Source organism: Onychostruthus taczanowskii, unplaced genomic scaffold (assembly GCF_017590055.1).
Source record: "Onychostruthus taczanowskii isolate IOZ18803 unplaced genomic scaffold, ASM1759005v1 scaffold46, whole genome shotgun sequence".
NCBI lineage: Eukaryota > Metazoa > Chordata > Aves > Passeriformes > Passeridae > Onychostruthus > Onychostruthus taczanowskii.
In genome coordinates this window covers 3073765-3090196 of record NW_024502125.1, presented here as the reverse complement: position 1 = coordinate 3090196, position 16432 = coordinate 3073765, and the positions used below count along the sequence as shown (strand labels likewise).

Sequence of the window (16432 nt, the reverse complement as noted above, 5' to 3'; positions counted from 1 at the left end):
TTTTACTGCAAGTGTGCTTGGGTCATATAAAGTTACAGTCTTACAGTTTTGAATGTTAGTGTCTTGTCCATGTGATGCTGCAGATGTCTGCGTCCCCTGAACTCATGGCAACAAGAAAAAAAGGTCTTACTATCTCTTCACTATTCTTAGAACTTATGCCAAAGATATTCTTTTATACCATCCACAGACTTCTACACAGTGTGCTTTTACTTTTAGCCCTTTATATAGCAGATTAGGGTAGTCTGGATTATTCTGCTTTTGTGCAGCCTGGTCATTGAAAAACAGTATCCACACCTTCTTCATACCTTTCCGCTACTTTCCACAGTAAGACAATTTAGCAAGTTACAGATGGAAATAAGAACCTGGTTTAGAAATATGCCCATATTGTAATTGTAATTCTGTTTTATGATACAGATTTGAAGCATTTGTCCAATTTGTCCAATAATTTGAAGCATTATTGGACACATGGAAAGATTTTTGGTTTGTGGTAGGTTTTTTTTTTTGCTTGCTCATTTGTGTTTTTGTTTGTTTGGTTTGTTGTTTTTTTTTGTTTTTTTTTTTTTTGAAAGAGAACAGTTAAATCAGAAAAGACAATCTTAAGCAAGCTTTTTATAGTATTCAGTGAGAGCTTCCACAAAGCAGAAAAGAATGCTACATGCTTATTTTTTATAAATGTGCTTCAGATGCATCTTCTGCTGTTCCTCATGGATTTAGTTTTACTCTTTGAGTTTTTCTTTCTATTTGTGATCTGATAAAATGAAAACATAAATGCTGTTCAGCCTCCCAAACAGTAATTACAACTACAGTGTGCTCCTCTGATGTTTTGTGATGTTTTGTTCTTGATACTGGTGATATATTCTCAAACAGCAATCTGTGGCTGCTTTACTAAAAGCTATCAGCTATCTGCTCCTGGGACTGGTGATCTGTTAAAAGGTGATGAGCACTGAGGAGTAGATTCTCCCAGAATCAAATTTCTTTCTGTGGTGACTTTGAAAGCAGAATCATTATTTTGTGCCCTTTCCTGCTTTAATGCTCTTTTAATGCACTGCTAGTCACACCTTGCATTTTTCTCCAGATTGGATGGTAGACCATCTTTCTTTCTATAGAATTTTGGATTAGATTTAGGCTATTAGACATGATTTCTAGATTCTCGGTTTCTAGATTCCGACCTGCCTGCCCCTGACAAAGAAATCTTCACTTGACTGGAAATAGTTAATTACCTGTTTTTTCTGCCCAAGCTTTTCTTGGGCAAACAGACTATCCTGAATATGTCCCCACAGCTTAAGTCCACAATCATTTTGAATCAGTACCTTCATGTGTTTTCAGAGTTTGACAGTTTACTGTTAGTCTGCAGTCTGAGTTTTAGGGCATGTGATATTGCAGTTTGCTGGCAAGATACACTTGTGTTCTGGGTACTGCAGAAAAAGGATGTTCTACACATGTATGCTTTATATATATATATATATATATATATATATATATATTTAATGAGCAATCATTGTAACTTCTATAATTTGGAATTGAAAGCTTTTTATTGTCTCTCAGAACATAGTTGTCATTCAGCACAATTCTCTGTTTAGGCAATTATTATAGTTAATTTTCTCCAAGTAGAAGAAGATATGTGTCCTTGTTACAGAAGTTGCTAGTGACTGACATTGTTTTTAGCAATTAAACTGCATGAATCTATTAATGATCTTTGAGTCTTGTATCAGTTTTGGAGGGATGCTGTGAAAACATTTGTTCTTGTTCATAACAGGTAGAAAAGCAGGTCTGTGAATAAATGGAGAGATGTTTTTCCCTTGCAAAAGCAAGTTAGTTCTTAGGAATAAGGGATTTAATTAAAAATACTTACACACCTAGAAACAAAAACCATGAAATATTGAATTGTTTCAAACCAAATACTTATTTAATTTTCCCCTGTTTTTAATTCTGACCCTGCCACTGGCTCCCTTCCCCACTTGCCCCCTCCCCAAGTGATTTTCAGAAGAGTGAGATAATTTCTGATCTTTTGTTGTTTTAAAAAATTGAAAATGTTGTCAGTAGCATATCTTAGCAGTTAAATGTAATTTTGGTTGTCTGGAATTTGTGTAACCAGACTTGTTACTCACTCACAAATGATGAAATTTTGGAACTCTTAGTAATGGCTTTAGATTTGGTATAAGACAAACTGGAGTGTCAAATCCTGGTCAGTCTAATGGAGAATGAAGAATATTCAGATCATTTAACAAAAATATTTTTTCATGTTTTTGTTTGGATTTTTTCTGAAGTTGAAACATAGTTCCTAAATGACTTACAGGTTTTTTGCATGTTTTGGAGTTTTAAGTACATGTTGACCACCATGTCTTTTCTGGGAAGACTCCTAGGTCTGCATAGAGTAAGGCTCACACCAGGGAAATATGAGTCTGCGTAATAGTCAGACATATAAGCAACTTACTAGGAAGTACCAAGAAGATAATAGAAGTTAGCTTAGTCCATGAAATTAACTGTTTCACTGTCAATAAGCTGAGAATTTAGGCAGAGGACAAGATGCCTTAAGGTCAGGGCAGGAAGGATAGAAACTGTCAAAATTCATTTTTTCTTTTCCATATGGCAAGTAACAAATCTTTGTTTTAAAATTAACTTTGTAGTGAGTTGCAGAATAAATGACTATCCAATACTGCTGTTTGAATCAAAATGCTGCTGTAGGTACTTGTAACATTATGTTAGGACATGAGGTGTAAATTATTAAAGTTAATATTTTTGTTATTTCTGAACATTTTGTTCAGGCTGTGTTCTGAAAGCTGTAGAATTTGTATTTTTGGGAGCTGATAACATTCAGCTTCCAAATGTATGAGATTCTTTTTCAGACCTTTTAAGATGGCTCTTTGGATAGCACTGAGGTTGCATTTGGATTGCCTTCACACTACTTCAGCCAGACCCATGTAAATCTCTCATTTATTACTCTCAGCAACTTGAAAAAGGGAGTGCTAAGTGATTGGATAAATAGGCAGGAAAAGGTACAGGCAGTTCCTTAGCTTGCACATTAATTTAGCTGTAATGAAAGGTATTTGCTTATATTGTTATTTTAGGACAGTTAGTCCTGCTTAGAAATTGCAAGGTCATAAGTAATGCTGACAAATGTTCATTGTCCAGATTCTTTCAGAAGAAATTTCTACCCTATGAGCTCTTTCAACCACCTGCCAAAGCAGAGTGAAATATGTTATGCAATTGTGAATAGTGTGTTTGAAATCAGTAAAGAACAAGAAATTGTACTTCAAAACCCAAGGAATTTTTCAGATGTGTGAAATGCAGTCTTTTAGGCCATGGAACTGTTTATCGGTCTTTGACCAAGACTGGTTTTGAAGCTATTCTATCTTAGTCACATTTTGGTTATGACTGTTAATTATTTAGTGGTTAAAAAAACCAAGCATAAAACAATAGCAATAGTATGAGATGCACTTGGTCAGGAGAATTGTGATGTTTTGCAATTCTATTTTTGGTTATGTCTTGAGTCAATTAAGCAGATTGTTTGGCAGTCCAAAAAACTTTGTTCCTGTATGTTTCCCTTACTAAAAATGGCATTCTAAATAGTATGGTGCTGTGCTAGAGGTAGTAACTTCACTGAAACATGTGGGTCTTCTTCATAGTCTGTGCACTGCTGAAATTACCATCTCTCCCCATACTACTGGAAGGAAACTCTTTTCTTACATATTCTCATAAGTAGCTCAAGAACTTAAACAGATTCATGACTCTTAATTATATAAAAATTTTTAACTAATAAAAATAACATTTTAATTTTGCTTTAGGCTTTTACAAGTTAGAATTATAAAATAATACAATCATTAAGGTTTAATAAGACACATAATATTATCAAGTCCAGCTGTCAACCCAGCATCACCACCAACAGACCATGTTTTCAGGTGTCATATTCACATGTGTTTTGAACATTTCCAGAGATGGTGATTCCACCACTTCCCTGAGCAACCTGTTCCAATGCATTACAACCCTTTCTGTGTAAAAATGTTTCCTAATATGTAATCCAAACCTCCCCTGGCACAATTTAAGGCCATGTCCCCTCATCATGTCACTTGCTGCCTGGAAGAAGCGGCTGACCCTCACCTTTCTACAGCCTCCTTTCAGGCAGCTGTGGAGAGTGGTAAGGTCTCCCCTGAGCCTCCTTTTCTCCAGGATAAACACCCCCAGCTCCTTCAGCTGCTCCTCACAGGACTTGTGCTCCAGCCCCTGCCCCAGCCCCACTGCCCTTCTCTGCACTCTCTCCAGCTCCTCAGTGTCTTTCCTGCAGTGAGGGCCCAGCACTGGACACAGCACTGGAGCTGTGGCCTCACCAGTGCCCAGTACAGGGGACAATCCCTGCCCTGGCCCTGCTGGCCACACCATTGCTGATCCAGGCCAGGATGCCATTGGCCTTCTTAGCCACCTGGGCACTCCCTGGCTCATGTTCAGCTGCTGTCAGCAGCCCCCCCAGGTCCTTTCCAGCCACTCTGCCCCAGCCTGTGGTGCTGCCTGGGGTTGTTGTGACCCAAGAGTAGAATTTGGCATTTTGCCTTACTTAACCTCACACCATTGGCCTCAGCACATGATCCAGCCTGTCCAGATCCCTCTGCAGAGCCTCCCTGCCCTCCAGCAGATCAACACTCCCACCCAGCTTGGTGTCTTCTGTGAACTTGCAGAGGTTTATACACGTAATTGATAAAGATGTTAAACAGGACTGGCCCCAACACAGTTCTGAGGAACACCACATGTTTTTTCTCCAGGTTCTTCCAAGCAAAAGTGGGAATTTGATTAAAGTATTTACATTTGTAAATGGCTTGTATTTATTGAATAAAGCTATGCTCGACAATAATAGAAACACTAAAATAACTTAAACTGAACAAATGAGAACCAGACTACTTTATAAAACAAAAATTACAGTTAATAAATTAAAAAGAAAATCAAATAGTGGTAGTTACTACCTGCTATCCAACCTCTTTTAAATCATCCTTATTTTATTAAACTTCTAAATTGATCCTTCCTTTTTCTATAAATATGGGGAGAATTTAAGCATTTTAGTTCAATAACTTTACATAAATGAAACTAATAATTAAAAAAATAATAATTGTGTGGCCTTAATAGGGTGAAATTCTCCCCATTTTTTGAGCCACAATTGAAAGAAATATTTTCTTGGATGTGATTTTTTTTTCTTGTTTTTAGATCTTATGGTATTTACCTGGCATTATTTATAATGGTTTAGTTACATTAATTTCTAAAATTTAATGAAGCAAAAAGAAATAAGGCATGCTTATTTTTCTTTCAGCTTGAACTTTCTGGATTTCTTACAGTTAGTGTTTTGGGCAATTGTGTTGGCATTGCAGAAGAGAATGTGCTTTACAGAACAATGTCAGGTGTTTAAAACTTCACAGTCAACTAACTGGGGAATGAAGTTCAAGAGCTTCTATGTGTAGTTATTAGGAAGATGTAGCATTATTCCAACTCAGAGTGGAAGGGAGAGGGAACCTCTTCCCCCAGTTTTCAGTACCGATGAAAAAATTAGTACTATAAAATAACTATGGTTCCAATGATGCTTCCATTTTGAGTAATGTAATTTACATGTAAATTACTTTCCAATGGATATTTTGAAGAGTTGTGTTAGTATATAATATTTATTTTTTCATAATTATTAATTAAGTTATGTAAAGATTTTTAGGTATCACCTACTTAGAATCTATTGGAATCAGTCTGAAATGGACCTCTGGAGGTCTTCGGTCCAATGTTACCCCCTAAGCAGAGTGAGCTATGAGATCAGACTAGTTTTGCAAGACTTTGCCCAGTCAAATCTTGCAAAACCTTTTTGGGCAGACCACTTCACTACTTGACTGTCCTCATGGGAATAAAGGTTCTCCTTGGATCCAGCCAAAATTTCTGTTCAGCATTTAAAATTTTATAAAACTCATGGGAATAATTATTTTAATAGTCTCATGGTAATATGCAGTATGTGGTAAAAAATAAAACAGAAGTTCAGGTCAATTTTAATAAGGAGTAGATTGTCAATTTAAAAAAGTAATGGAACTTTTCTTTCATAACAGCTGTAGGGGGAACCAAACTAATTTTGGAAATATAACTGCAAATATTTTCAGAAAAGAAAAAAGTGGCTAAATACTTGGTGGGCTTAATAAATGTAATGAAGAGGAATTTATTAATTTATTTTCCCACTTCAAGATAGCTTTGAAAGACTAGTTTGCAAAGTGAAGGCTTGAATCATGTATGGAAGGTTTAAACCTAAGGAATCACTGATAAATTCCTTTTGGCGATCATTTAGTTTTAATATGGATTTAATAGCAGAGGTTGAAGAATTCATATACAGAACACCCTGACATGTGCATCTTTTTGCAGGATAGATCACGGTTTCTGAAGCCCATTTTCTTTCCTATTTAGTTCTGTGATTTTTTTTCTTTTTGTTAGGAGTAATAAAATAAATTGCACTAGCTTCACTCTTACATTCTTTAAGGTAAGAGGAAGCAAGCATGTATGCCTGCAGACAGCCTGGATAGATACAGTTGACTAATCGTAACCTGTATACAATAAAAGTGATGTGGTTTATGAGGAGTGACTGCTGTAAAGTCAGTTAATGTTCTCATGGTGTTCAGCCCTACATGCACAATAGATAGTTGTTGTTGACATTAAAATGATTTGTAAAAAATAAGTTAGACAGAAAATGATAGTAGAAGCTACACAAACTTTTTCTGTCTTCGATAGAGCTAATATTTTTTCCTGGCTTGTATTACATGGAAAAGAAGATGAAACAAAGGTTTGCATGCAATTCTGAATTGCGTGGGTTCTGTTTTTCATACAGGCACACTTCAAAGATCCATGTGAAGAACATGTATTCCATTTGCCAGCCCCTTTTAAAAAACACAGAAAATCAAATTAAGTTCCTTCTGGTCTTAACATGACAGGCTGATGTGCTCTTGTTTGAGATTGGACAAGATCTCCGACATATTTTTCTTCTTGTAAACTTGTGTATTTTTTTTAACTTATCCTCTTTGTTAGAACAGTCTTTGTCTCTGCTGCCATTTAATTCTGTCACTCTATGTATTTTCTTTTCTGTTCACAAGCAGATCACAGAATATGCTAGCTTCAGACTTTATTAGCTGTATTTTGCACGTCATCTGGAAAACTACCACAGATGTCCAGCACTCAATTGACTTTGTATTGTTCTTTAAGGAATCAAATTTTTTGCTGACATTTTTGAACAGGAGAAATCCTTTATTGCAACTTATTGTAACCCCTGCTTATACAAAAAGCAGTAAACTTGTAAAATATATTGCTCTGAGTATGCTCTTAAAACAAAAAATTATTTTGATTCTAGTCTGGGTTAAAAATCATTTGGGTGCAATGACTGTCTTTGTTTTTGACCTTTAGAAGAAGTCAGCAAATAAACTTTATTGCATTGGTTGAAGAAGGTTTTCATTAATGCATTAAGCTACTGAAATTTAGCTCTTCGTGTAAATATAATTTTATGATTATTTAATTGAGTCCAAGCACAGGGTTCTCATTATTTTCAGGAAAAATAAGTTTTTACAGTATATGTGTAAGAGTTTCAATCTTTTTCTCAGACATTTTGTAAAAATATCAACCAGAAGTAGCAAAACACAACCACTGCTCCTGTTATTGGATAATATTATTATTTTCCTGACAACATTTGGACTACTTGTCAAGTATACATTGTTAATCCAACAAATTAAATGTATTAAATATTATTGGGAAAAGAATAAGGAACCTTATTATGCAGTTGATTAAACGGCATGGTATGGCTACACCTTGAATAGTTTGTATCACTCTGTCCTTCTCATCTCAAAAGGTTTTCAGAGAATTGGAGAAGAGAGCAAGAATGACTGAAAAAATCTGTGGCTTTCTTTACAAGGAATGACTAAGTTGAGGACTCTCTTGCTTGGAGAAGTCAACTTTTGGAAAAGTCAAATCTGGGACAGTACTACAGTGATCTAACCAGTTACAAGATTGTATGGGGGGGCATAAATGAGGAAAAAATCATTCATAGCATCTTTCACCACAAGAACTTGAGGCTGTCCAGAAAATATAGAAGAAAGATTCGAAACCAGGAGAAGGGGGGCAGCCCTTTTTAATGCAAGGTTTAGCTAATGTTGAAACTTCTTGGCAAGTCACTTTATGGAAGCTGGACATATGTATAGGTTGAAAGGTTGGCTAGGCATGTTCACAGAAGCAAAATCCATTGAAAGTACTAAATACAGAGAAACACATCTGTCTCAAAATTTCTGAGCCAAAAATAGTTGGGAGAGTACTGGTATAATTGACATTTTATGCTTGCAGTGGTGTTATTCTTTCTTGGGCCTTCTCTTAGTTCGTTGTGAAGGCAAGGTATTGGGATAGTGGAATCTGTGGTCTGGCCCATGCTGCAGTACTTAGGTTCTTCTGTACCAGGTGTGGTCTGCCGTCCTAATGAACTGATATTCTTTACAGCCAAGGCTTAGCCTTTTATGCCATATGCAGTGTGAGTAAGGGTAAATAAAGTGGTCATTTTGTGTAGAAAGATATGTGATATTCTCAGAGATTGTAAGCTAATTGTTTACAATATTGTGTACAAATTTAGGAAAAAAGGCATAACCACAGTAAAATCACAGAAAGAAATAATAGAAAAACTTAGAAATATATGTGCAATATGTTACAGCTCTAATTTACCTAATTTATTTCCTTACAACAGAGTTAAAATTTGGTTAGCAATCATAGCTGTTAGCTGTGTTTCCCCTCTGCCAGAGGTCTAGACTAGTTGCTTCCTATTTTCTGCTGTGTGGCAGGATGCCCCCAACCACACCTATGTAATTAGTTTTGCTAGCTTTCCTTTTCCCCAGACTCGGTTGCGTTAGGACAGTCTAAAAAAACTATTGCCCTACAAGCTGCTTAAGCTGTTCAGAATCAATGTCCTTTGAAAAAAAGCTTCATGTGTTAGTTGCTGGACTTATCCTGAATGTACTGATAGAGAAATTATTAACAGTGTACTTAGAGCAGATATGTAGAAATTTCTGGTTTATTCTCTAGCCCAGTTTGAGCTACATCTGTATAACGCCATCTAAATTTTGGCTCAATACTGAGATTGCAATAAAAGTTTCAAATGCTTCTGAGGTTCAGAATGCAACAAATCAAATGTTTCCTACAGTGTGGTGATAGTGCAAATGCCGAATCTCTACGTTATCCCTGAATATTATGAAATCACCATTGTCACACAGGTAGGTAGCATATTTCTGATTCACTTTTATAGTATTTTTTATGTGGATCAGGAGTTATTCTGAATGTCCTAAGGACACTAATAATACTAATGATTGTAATAAACTTGCAACTGCTATTCTATTATTACATTGCTGAAACTCATGAATATAAATGACAGCTTTATTTTGTTTTTTCAGAACTGTGTTTATTTTTACATGTTTTGGTTACATTTGCAGTTTAGAAAAAGTAGTATGGAAGTGTTTCATTTACAGTGCATTTACTTAAAAGATTTATATAAATCAGGAGAACTAGAACATACAGCAGCAGTAGTTTTTCTGGCTGCAACTCAGAATTTATCCACCCAAGCAAAGTATCAGAATCAAATCCAATAGAGACAGACTTTGGTTGTCTATGGCAGCATTAAAGACATGGAAAACTAATAATAGAAAAAGCTATTTCTGATGAGTGGTGTGTAACATGTATGTTATTCTTTTCCTTCCTTGGTTTAAATAGCTCTTTTTGGTTTGAGGTTTTTGAGGAAGGAACCAAATAAGACATGTTCTTTATTTTAGGGCAGAATCCTCTTGTGGTGTACCACTTTCTCTAAGGCAAAAGATGTGCTGAAGTAAACCTTTAAAAAGACATTAAAAATACTGTGTAGTAGAGTGTATTACAATTGGTAACCTGTGCAAATCTAATGAATGACCAAATTATCTTAGGAGTTATTAATTCCATTGAAATTCTCTAGTGTTAGTGACATGAAGTTCTCTAGCATTAGTGAATGTTTCTGCACCATTTTCTGCACTTGCAAAATGACCACTTTTTTAATATAGCCACGTATATGTATGCAAAAAAAAAAAAAAAAAAGGGGGAAAGTACAAGACAGTCACTGTTTTTTTTTTTTTCTTTTTTTAGATTTTCCATTCTTAGAAATAGGAGTTAGGGTTGTCAGATAACCTGAAGGTTTTGATCCATTTAAGAGAATTCTGAGATGCAGTCTGATCTGTTCAGTTTATAGTCATAGGTATTGGAACTAGGTTAATTTAATTTTTCCTAAGGGTTACCCTTTTGCCTGGTATTTTACTTTTATTCAAAAATGGGACGTAGATTGGGTGCATAGATAAATCATGTTGCACAGCATGAAGAATAAAAAGTAAAAAATATGTTACCCTAATGAACTTGTTAGGTTTATTGTTGGGCAAGAGTGTCTGACGATAGACCTTATTTAAAGAGCTTGTTTTTAAAACCTATAATAATTAAAAACTGAGTGTCAAAAAGTATCATTTGGTTTACAAGTAAAAAATAAAACCTTGTTTTCAGAGATAACATGTCTGGAAATATTCCCTAAAAATGAAATATTAATAATTTGTAGTATTTAGCTCTGTTTACTTTTTTTTTTTTTTTTTTTTTTTTTTTTTTTTTTTTTTTTTTTACATTTGAATTCCATCCATCTTGGTAGGTTTTTCCTCATTCACTGTGACTGTATTTTGGTCTCTAAACTCTTTTCCATTAAGAAATAGTCCTTCAAAAGTCTTGGTTATTTATGTCAATACCTATCTTAAATATTACTCATGTTTATTGGTGGCTTTCAGAGCAGTTTTGGAGTAGTTTGATGTATGTATGAGTAAACAGCTGGTGTTTCATACTGATTTGGAACAGTTTGTTTTTCTAATAAGAGTTTTCATGCTTTACTTATTTACTGTACTTAAATCAAAGTCATTGTGTGGGTTATTCTTGTTGATTAGTGAAATTCTTTAGAGTGTATCTAATACTAGTATTCATGTATGTTTCCAGTCCTGTAACAGGTATATTTCTATCTAAGTGTTAATTTGATGCAAATAGTCCCTTCTGGTACACCGGACATTTCCAGTAACATACAGCTAGTAATAATAGTGTTTTATAGAGATTCTTTTCAGTTAATGGGCCAATTTGAATAATGAGACTGGCAGAAAGGGCAATGTTATCCTTGAATTTATAAATACACATTAACATGTAAGGAGAAGGAATTCATTTTGCCTTTGTATCTACTATTGTTTATGTCACTGTTATAATAACTTTTTGAACTGTAATATACACACTTCAGAAAGTTTGAAAATCCCATGAGTGCACATGGTGGTGACAGAAGGGTCACAGTGTAATGGCACAATTCTGAGAAATCCCATGTATTAATCTGATTATTTAAAAAATTAAATACTGATTTCAAAGGGAAGAAGCTGTACTGAAACAGTGGGACTCAACTTTGCTGATAAGGGTACGACCATATTCCCCAGACAGACATTGAAACAATTCGTTTTTTTCAGAATAAAGAGGAAATAACTGAATAAAGAGGAAGGGCTGAAGGCAATAAAAGAAAAATCAATTAAATGATAACATGCAATCTTTGTTTCTGAAGTACCCTAAGCCACAGAGCTGGCGACTTCTATCAGGGGAGGTATCAGTATGAGCTGTCCTGTTTCCTTTGCAAACACTCACCAGTGACTGCTGTGGAGGGAAGGGCAGATAACTGGATAGTCTAGGACAGTTGTTCTCAAATTGTACTCTAAATAATTCTTAATGTGAGATTGAATAGCCTTTAAGGAGTATTTTTTTAACTTCTATTGTTTCTAGAATAAATTACTTACATTTTTATGCTAAGGGTGGGTGGAGATACAATTGAATCATTGTGATGCTTTCTTATAATCAAATCTGTGAATTAGTATGTCTCTTTTTTTAAAGTTTATTTTTATTTTTAATGTGGTAATACATTTGCAATCATGGAACTCTGTGTGAGCTACATAGTTGTGCAACTGCGTGCTTTAGGCCTGAAAGTGGACAGTTCTCAGGGATCAGGAAGAATCTTCTCTCCTTTCTCTGCAGGAGACAAATGGCTGTATTCCCCTAAGGTGCCTGGGATTGGTTATACCTGATGATAATTTACGTGACAAGTTTGAGCAGTGCTTACAATATTCACAGAGGATTTGTCTTTCTTACCTGTTTGACTTAAGTGTCCTACTCAAATAATCAGGATCATGCCAGTCATCAGATTTGCAAAGGAAATGGATTTTTTTTCAGGTTAGAGTTACAGATAAGAGAGACTTCTTGAAGAGATAGTCTATAGCTTACATCTACACTAATACATTAAATAAACACATCAGTGGCTTTTTTGTTGCACTGAGTACCACTGACACAGATCTTGTGTACACATTACTAAGCTGGCGTCTCCAAAACTGATTAGTTTTTGTATGTTTTGCCTGTTAATAATTGTTGCAGTCTCCACAACTTTTCTTGGGAGTTTTCATGGGCTAAATTTGTACAAGGAACGTTTCTTAAAAATTGTGATAGTGTTTTAAAGCAGCTTGATAATGCAGATAGTAGAATTTCCGTGTCCATTGTGATCCCTTTCATTTTTTAATACAGTGTGCAAGTATATTTTAGGATGGTCCCTGTATATCCTGCTAAAGAAGATCTTTTTAAGGTGTGCCTGTATGGTGCACTAATTTTTGTTGTTTGATCCATGGCATGACAGGAGTGTACTGCTGCTCCAGTCCTTGACCAGCCTGTTCACCAGATAATGGTCTGTCTGTGCAGTTTCCTTCTGGCTGATGTGTCAGTCAGAGTTGTCAGTGACATTTGTACATTCATCATGCATTTCCTGTCTGTCTGTGCAGCTCTTCAGCAGCCGCACAGGAATGCCCAGCAGTCCCAGACCACTTCTCCATCTGCCTCATGAAATGACTTCTGATTTCTTCAGGGCAGGCATGGCCATGTAATCAACCATCTTCCCTCCTACCTCTTTCCCATTCCACTTCCCCAGTGTGGTAACATTTCAGAGGCACTGCACCCACTTTATTAGGAGTTATATGATCTTCTTTTTTGGCTTGGGCACAGATTTTTCTTGGCTGCCTCCAAATGGTCTGGCTGCCATCTTATCCCAAGTTATTTACCTATGTAACTGTGTTCTTTCATTCAACTTTTGCGTGGTGTCCCTTTTACACCATCTGTCAGTGAATTGAACCAACATTTTTGCAGTTGTCATAGTTGTGACTGTTTTCATAATCTGTGAGGGTTTGTTGAGATAATTTTTGGCTTGAGACTATCTTTTGAGTCTCTTTCACTCCTTTAATATTTACTAGGCTCCTGGTGATTAAACTGCACCTTTTGTGTTGCTTTTTGGGTGTGGGCTTTCTGTTTCATTTTGTCTGTTTGTGGGTTGCCTTTTTTTTATTTTTTATTTTTTTTTTATTTCCTATAGCAATTAGACCTATCTAGTTATCTAGTCTCATGGTCAGACTTGATGATTTGTATTTTCAGGGGTTTCTTATCTTAAAATTACTAGCTGTCAAGTATTACATCTGTAGTCTTCTGCATTTGAAACCCAACATCTGAGAACTAAATAGATTCTTGAAGGTTCATAATAAAGTTAGAAGAAATGGTGTCAAAACCAAAAAAAAAGACAAGTTAGTCTGTTTTTAAGTCATATAGAGAAGCAAATGATGGAAGCAAGCTATTTGGTTCATAAGAATGCTGTGAGCTTTCAGACAAATCACAAGAAGAAACCATTCATATGAAAGTAATAAGATGAAAAAATGGAGCTGGAAGATGTTGTAGATAAAGTAAGTCATTAGACTGAAATTTTTTTCAAAAGTTAAAAAAATTTATTCCCGGTAAACTGGGCACTAGGAGAGTGTATGAATATTTTTACAGGAAATTAATAATTGTCTATAAAAATTGAATATTTAGTGATGGCATATTTAGAACATGTTACTACCCTGGTATGTTCTTGCAAAAATAATTGTGCATTGGAAAATAAAGTTATCTTTACCTTAGTTTTATTATCTAATTTAAGTTTCGTTATCATCACATTTTCTTAAAAATGCTAGGTCATGCATAATGAAGAACACACACTTCCCAGCAGAAACTGAAGAATACCGTGGTCTTAGTTTGTCAAAAATATAGCAGAAGCAAGGGACTTAATATAATTCTCTGCTGTCATAGTTCTTTGTGAAACTGAACCTTAGGTGAGGAGTAACTTCAGATTCATACCTGTGGGATGAATCTGAATAGTTTGATTCAGACCATGAGGAAAGTTTTCAGCTCTGCTGAAGTCAGTGACATTTTACTTGCATTGAGTGGAATTGGCTTTATTTTCAAACATCCATTTTATCTAAGGATGTATGTATTTAGTTGTTTTTCCTTACTGCCATTGGATATTAAAAAGCAGAAGACCTGTGTATTTCAGAGACTTTTTCCATTCAGTTCTCAACTATGTTCTAAAGAATTTAGTTAGGGTTTTCTCAGTAAACAAGACTGAGCCATCTACTTTCTCTGGTGAAAAAATTTTGCTTGAACATCAATAAGATTAGGTTCAGACACTCTCCTGAACACAGTTTGGTTCTTTAATTATGTAAAAGGCAGGAAATGTTCAGTAAAAATCCTTTTACTCTGAATCCATGTCATCTTGGAACTTAGGGACATTTCAAGAAAAATAAGAATGTTTTTTTATAAGAATGTTTTCTGTAAGAATGCTGATTTGGTTACCTTCCCCTCCTCCAGACAGCAAGCAAGAAATCAGTGCACATTTGAACCACCTTGATGAAATTAATGCACATGAACATTTAAGTTCAAAATTATAGCTTAATCCCACAAACTGCTCCACACTCAGTACCCTTTAAAAATCAAAGGAATTCCATGTGGTCACAGCAGTCTGCATGCACAGAGAGCTTACTGGATTTGTTCCAAATTTTAAGCTTTGTTATTTTGTCCATGGATTTGGCTTGCAGACAGACCATAACTCTTTTAGCAGTGAAAGGTATATATCTTGTGATCAGACTCCTATGTGATAAAAGTCCTTATGGTATTTTTAACAGGCAATGTCTGGTGGCCCAAAATTAGTAACTATTTGGGTTTAAAATTAAAGCATAAAGATGGTATCTTTTAATTTTTTTTGGCTTTCTAAAGAGTAGAAATTATTCTGAAGCATAGTATGCTTCAGATATCAAGGAAGTCAGTATAAATCCTTGAAAATAAATAGCATTGTGGCGTGTACTTTTATCACCGTCCACATTATAGGATTGCATATTCAAAATATGAAGGTGTAATTAATGAATTCACTGCTATTTTAAAAGCTATGCCACAGAAAATATTTTAACTTCATTGCTAGCTCCAGATATTTACATATTAACTACAAAAAAACTCATTAGCTTCTGTGTTTGAAAGATTGTATCTACAATGACAAAAATTTTCCTTAAAAGAAATATTTTAGCTTTTTGCAGAAATGGTTTTCATTTTAAGTTAATTAGCACATATTCTTAAGATACTATAATTATGGAAGGATAATGAGAAGGGCACTATAACAACAGTTCATAAAATGTTTTTAAAAAATGGTATAATAATTAAGAGTTCAGTTTTTTAAATAGAACCAAAGTCTAAGTAGTACAACTTACACTTAATATTGTTTAGTTGATAAGTGCAAGACCATAGGAGGCTTCCAATTATGTTGGATAAGTAAAACTTAGGGTTTAAGGATAGTAGCAGTCTGTAGCCATGCTGCTGTAACTTCGTAAGAGAATGGTAGACTGCTTTATGGAGCTGGTGATTACAAAGATCCACTTTAACCATTTTTTTCTTGCTGGCAGGTGTCCCACTGGCCTGAGGCCAGCGGCTGTGAGTATACTGCAGCTTGTGGTTTACACCAGAGTGTAGAAAAGGCCGACACCAGCTGGCTGCACATAATTAAACTGATTGCGGTCTGACAACTTGGACTATGATATAGATATGTGATAGATATACAAAGTATCTTACAAACCTGATTCTCTGACATACTTTATCTACTTTTTTTTCTTAACAGATATGATATCTGCACTTATAAAAACAAGCCTTGTGGAACACTGGGTAAGATTATAAAGAGAAATTTCAGCTCATATTTGCTGTTTCCTGGCTTTATACTTAGCTATTGGTTTATTGACTGATTAGATCTTTCTAAGTGGTACTTTCAAAATTTTGCAGTTTTATAAAAATGAAAAATAAAAGATTTTGTCCTTGATACATTGCTGGGAGTTTGAGTTGTGTGAGCTGGTGGTGTGTGTTTTGTCTCTGACAGCTGTAATACTGATAAAACCTAGCAGATGACTCAATTTTACTTCTTACAGAAGAGAGCTTGCTGTTCATTTCCATTTACCGGTGTCCATAATCTAGTTAAAAACACAGAAGTAAAAATCCTCAGGAAGATTATAAT

General features: G+C 35.1%; 1 protein-coding gene across 1 annotated transcript in view; it reads left to right on the top strand.

Moving 5' to 3' along the window:
- ADAMTS6 (ADAM metallopeptidase with thrombospondin type 1 motif 6) overlaps positions 1 to 16432 on the top strand; it is a 139413-nt gene that overhangs the window by 40720 nt on the left and 82261 nt on the right. The window contains exon 8 of the mRNA XM_041414637.1: positions 16046 to 16089. Coding sequence (XP_041270571.1) covers positions 16046 to 16089 — 44 coding nt within the window. The remainder of the gene's footprint in view (positions 1 to 16045; positions 16090 to 16432) is intronic.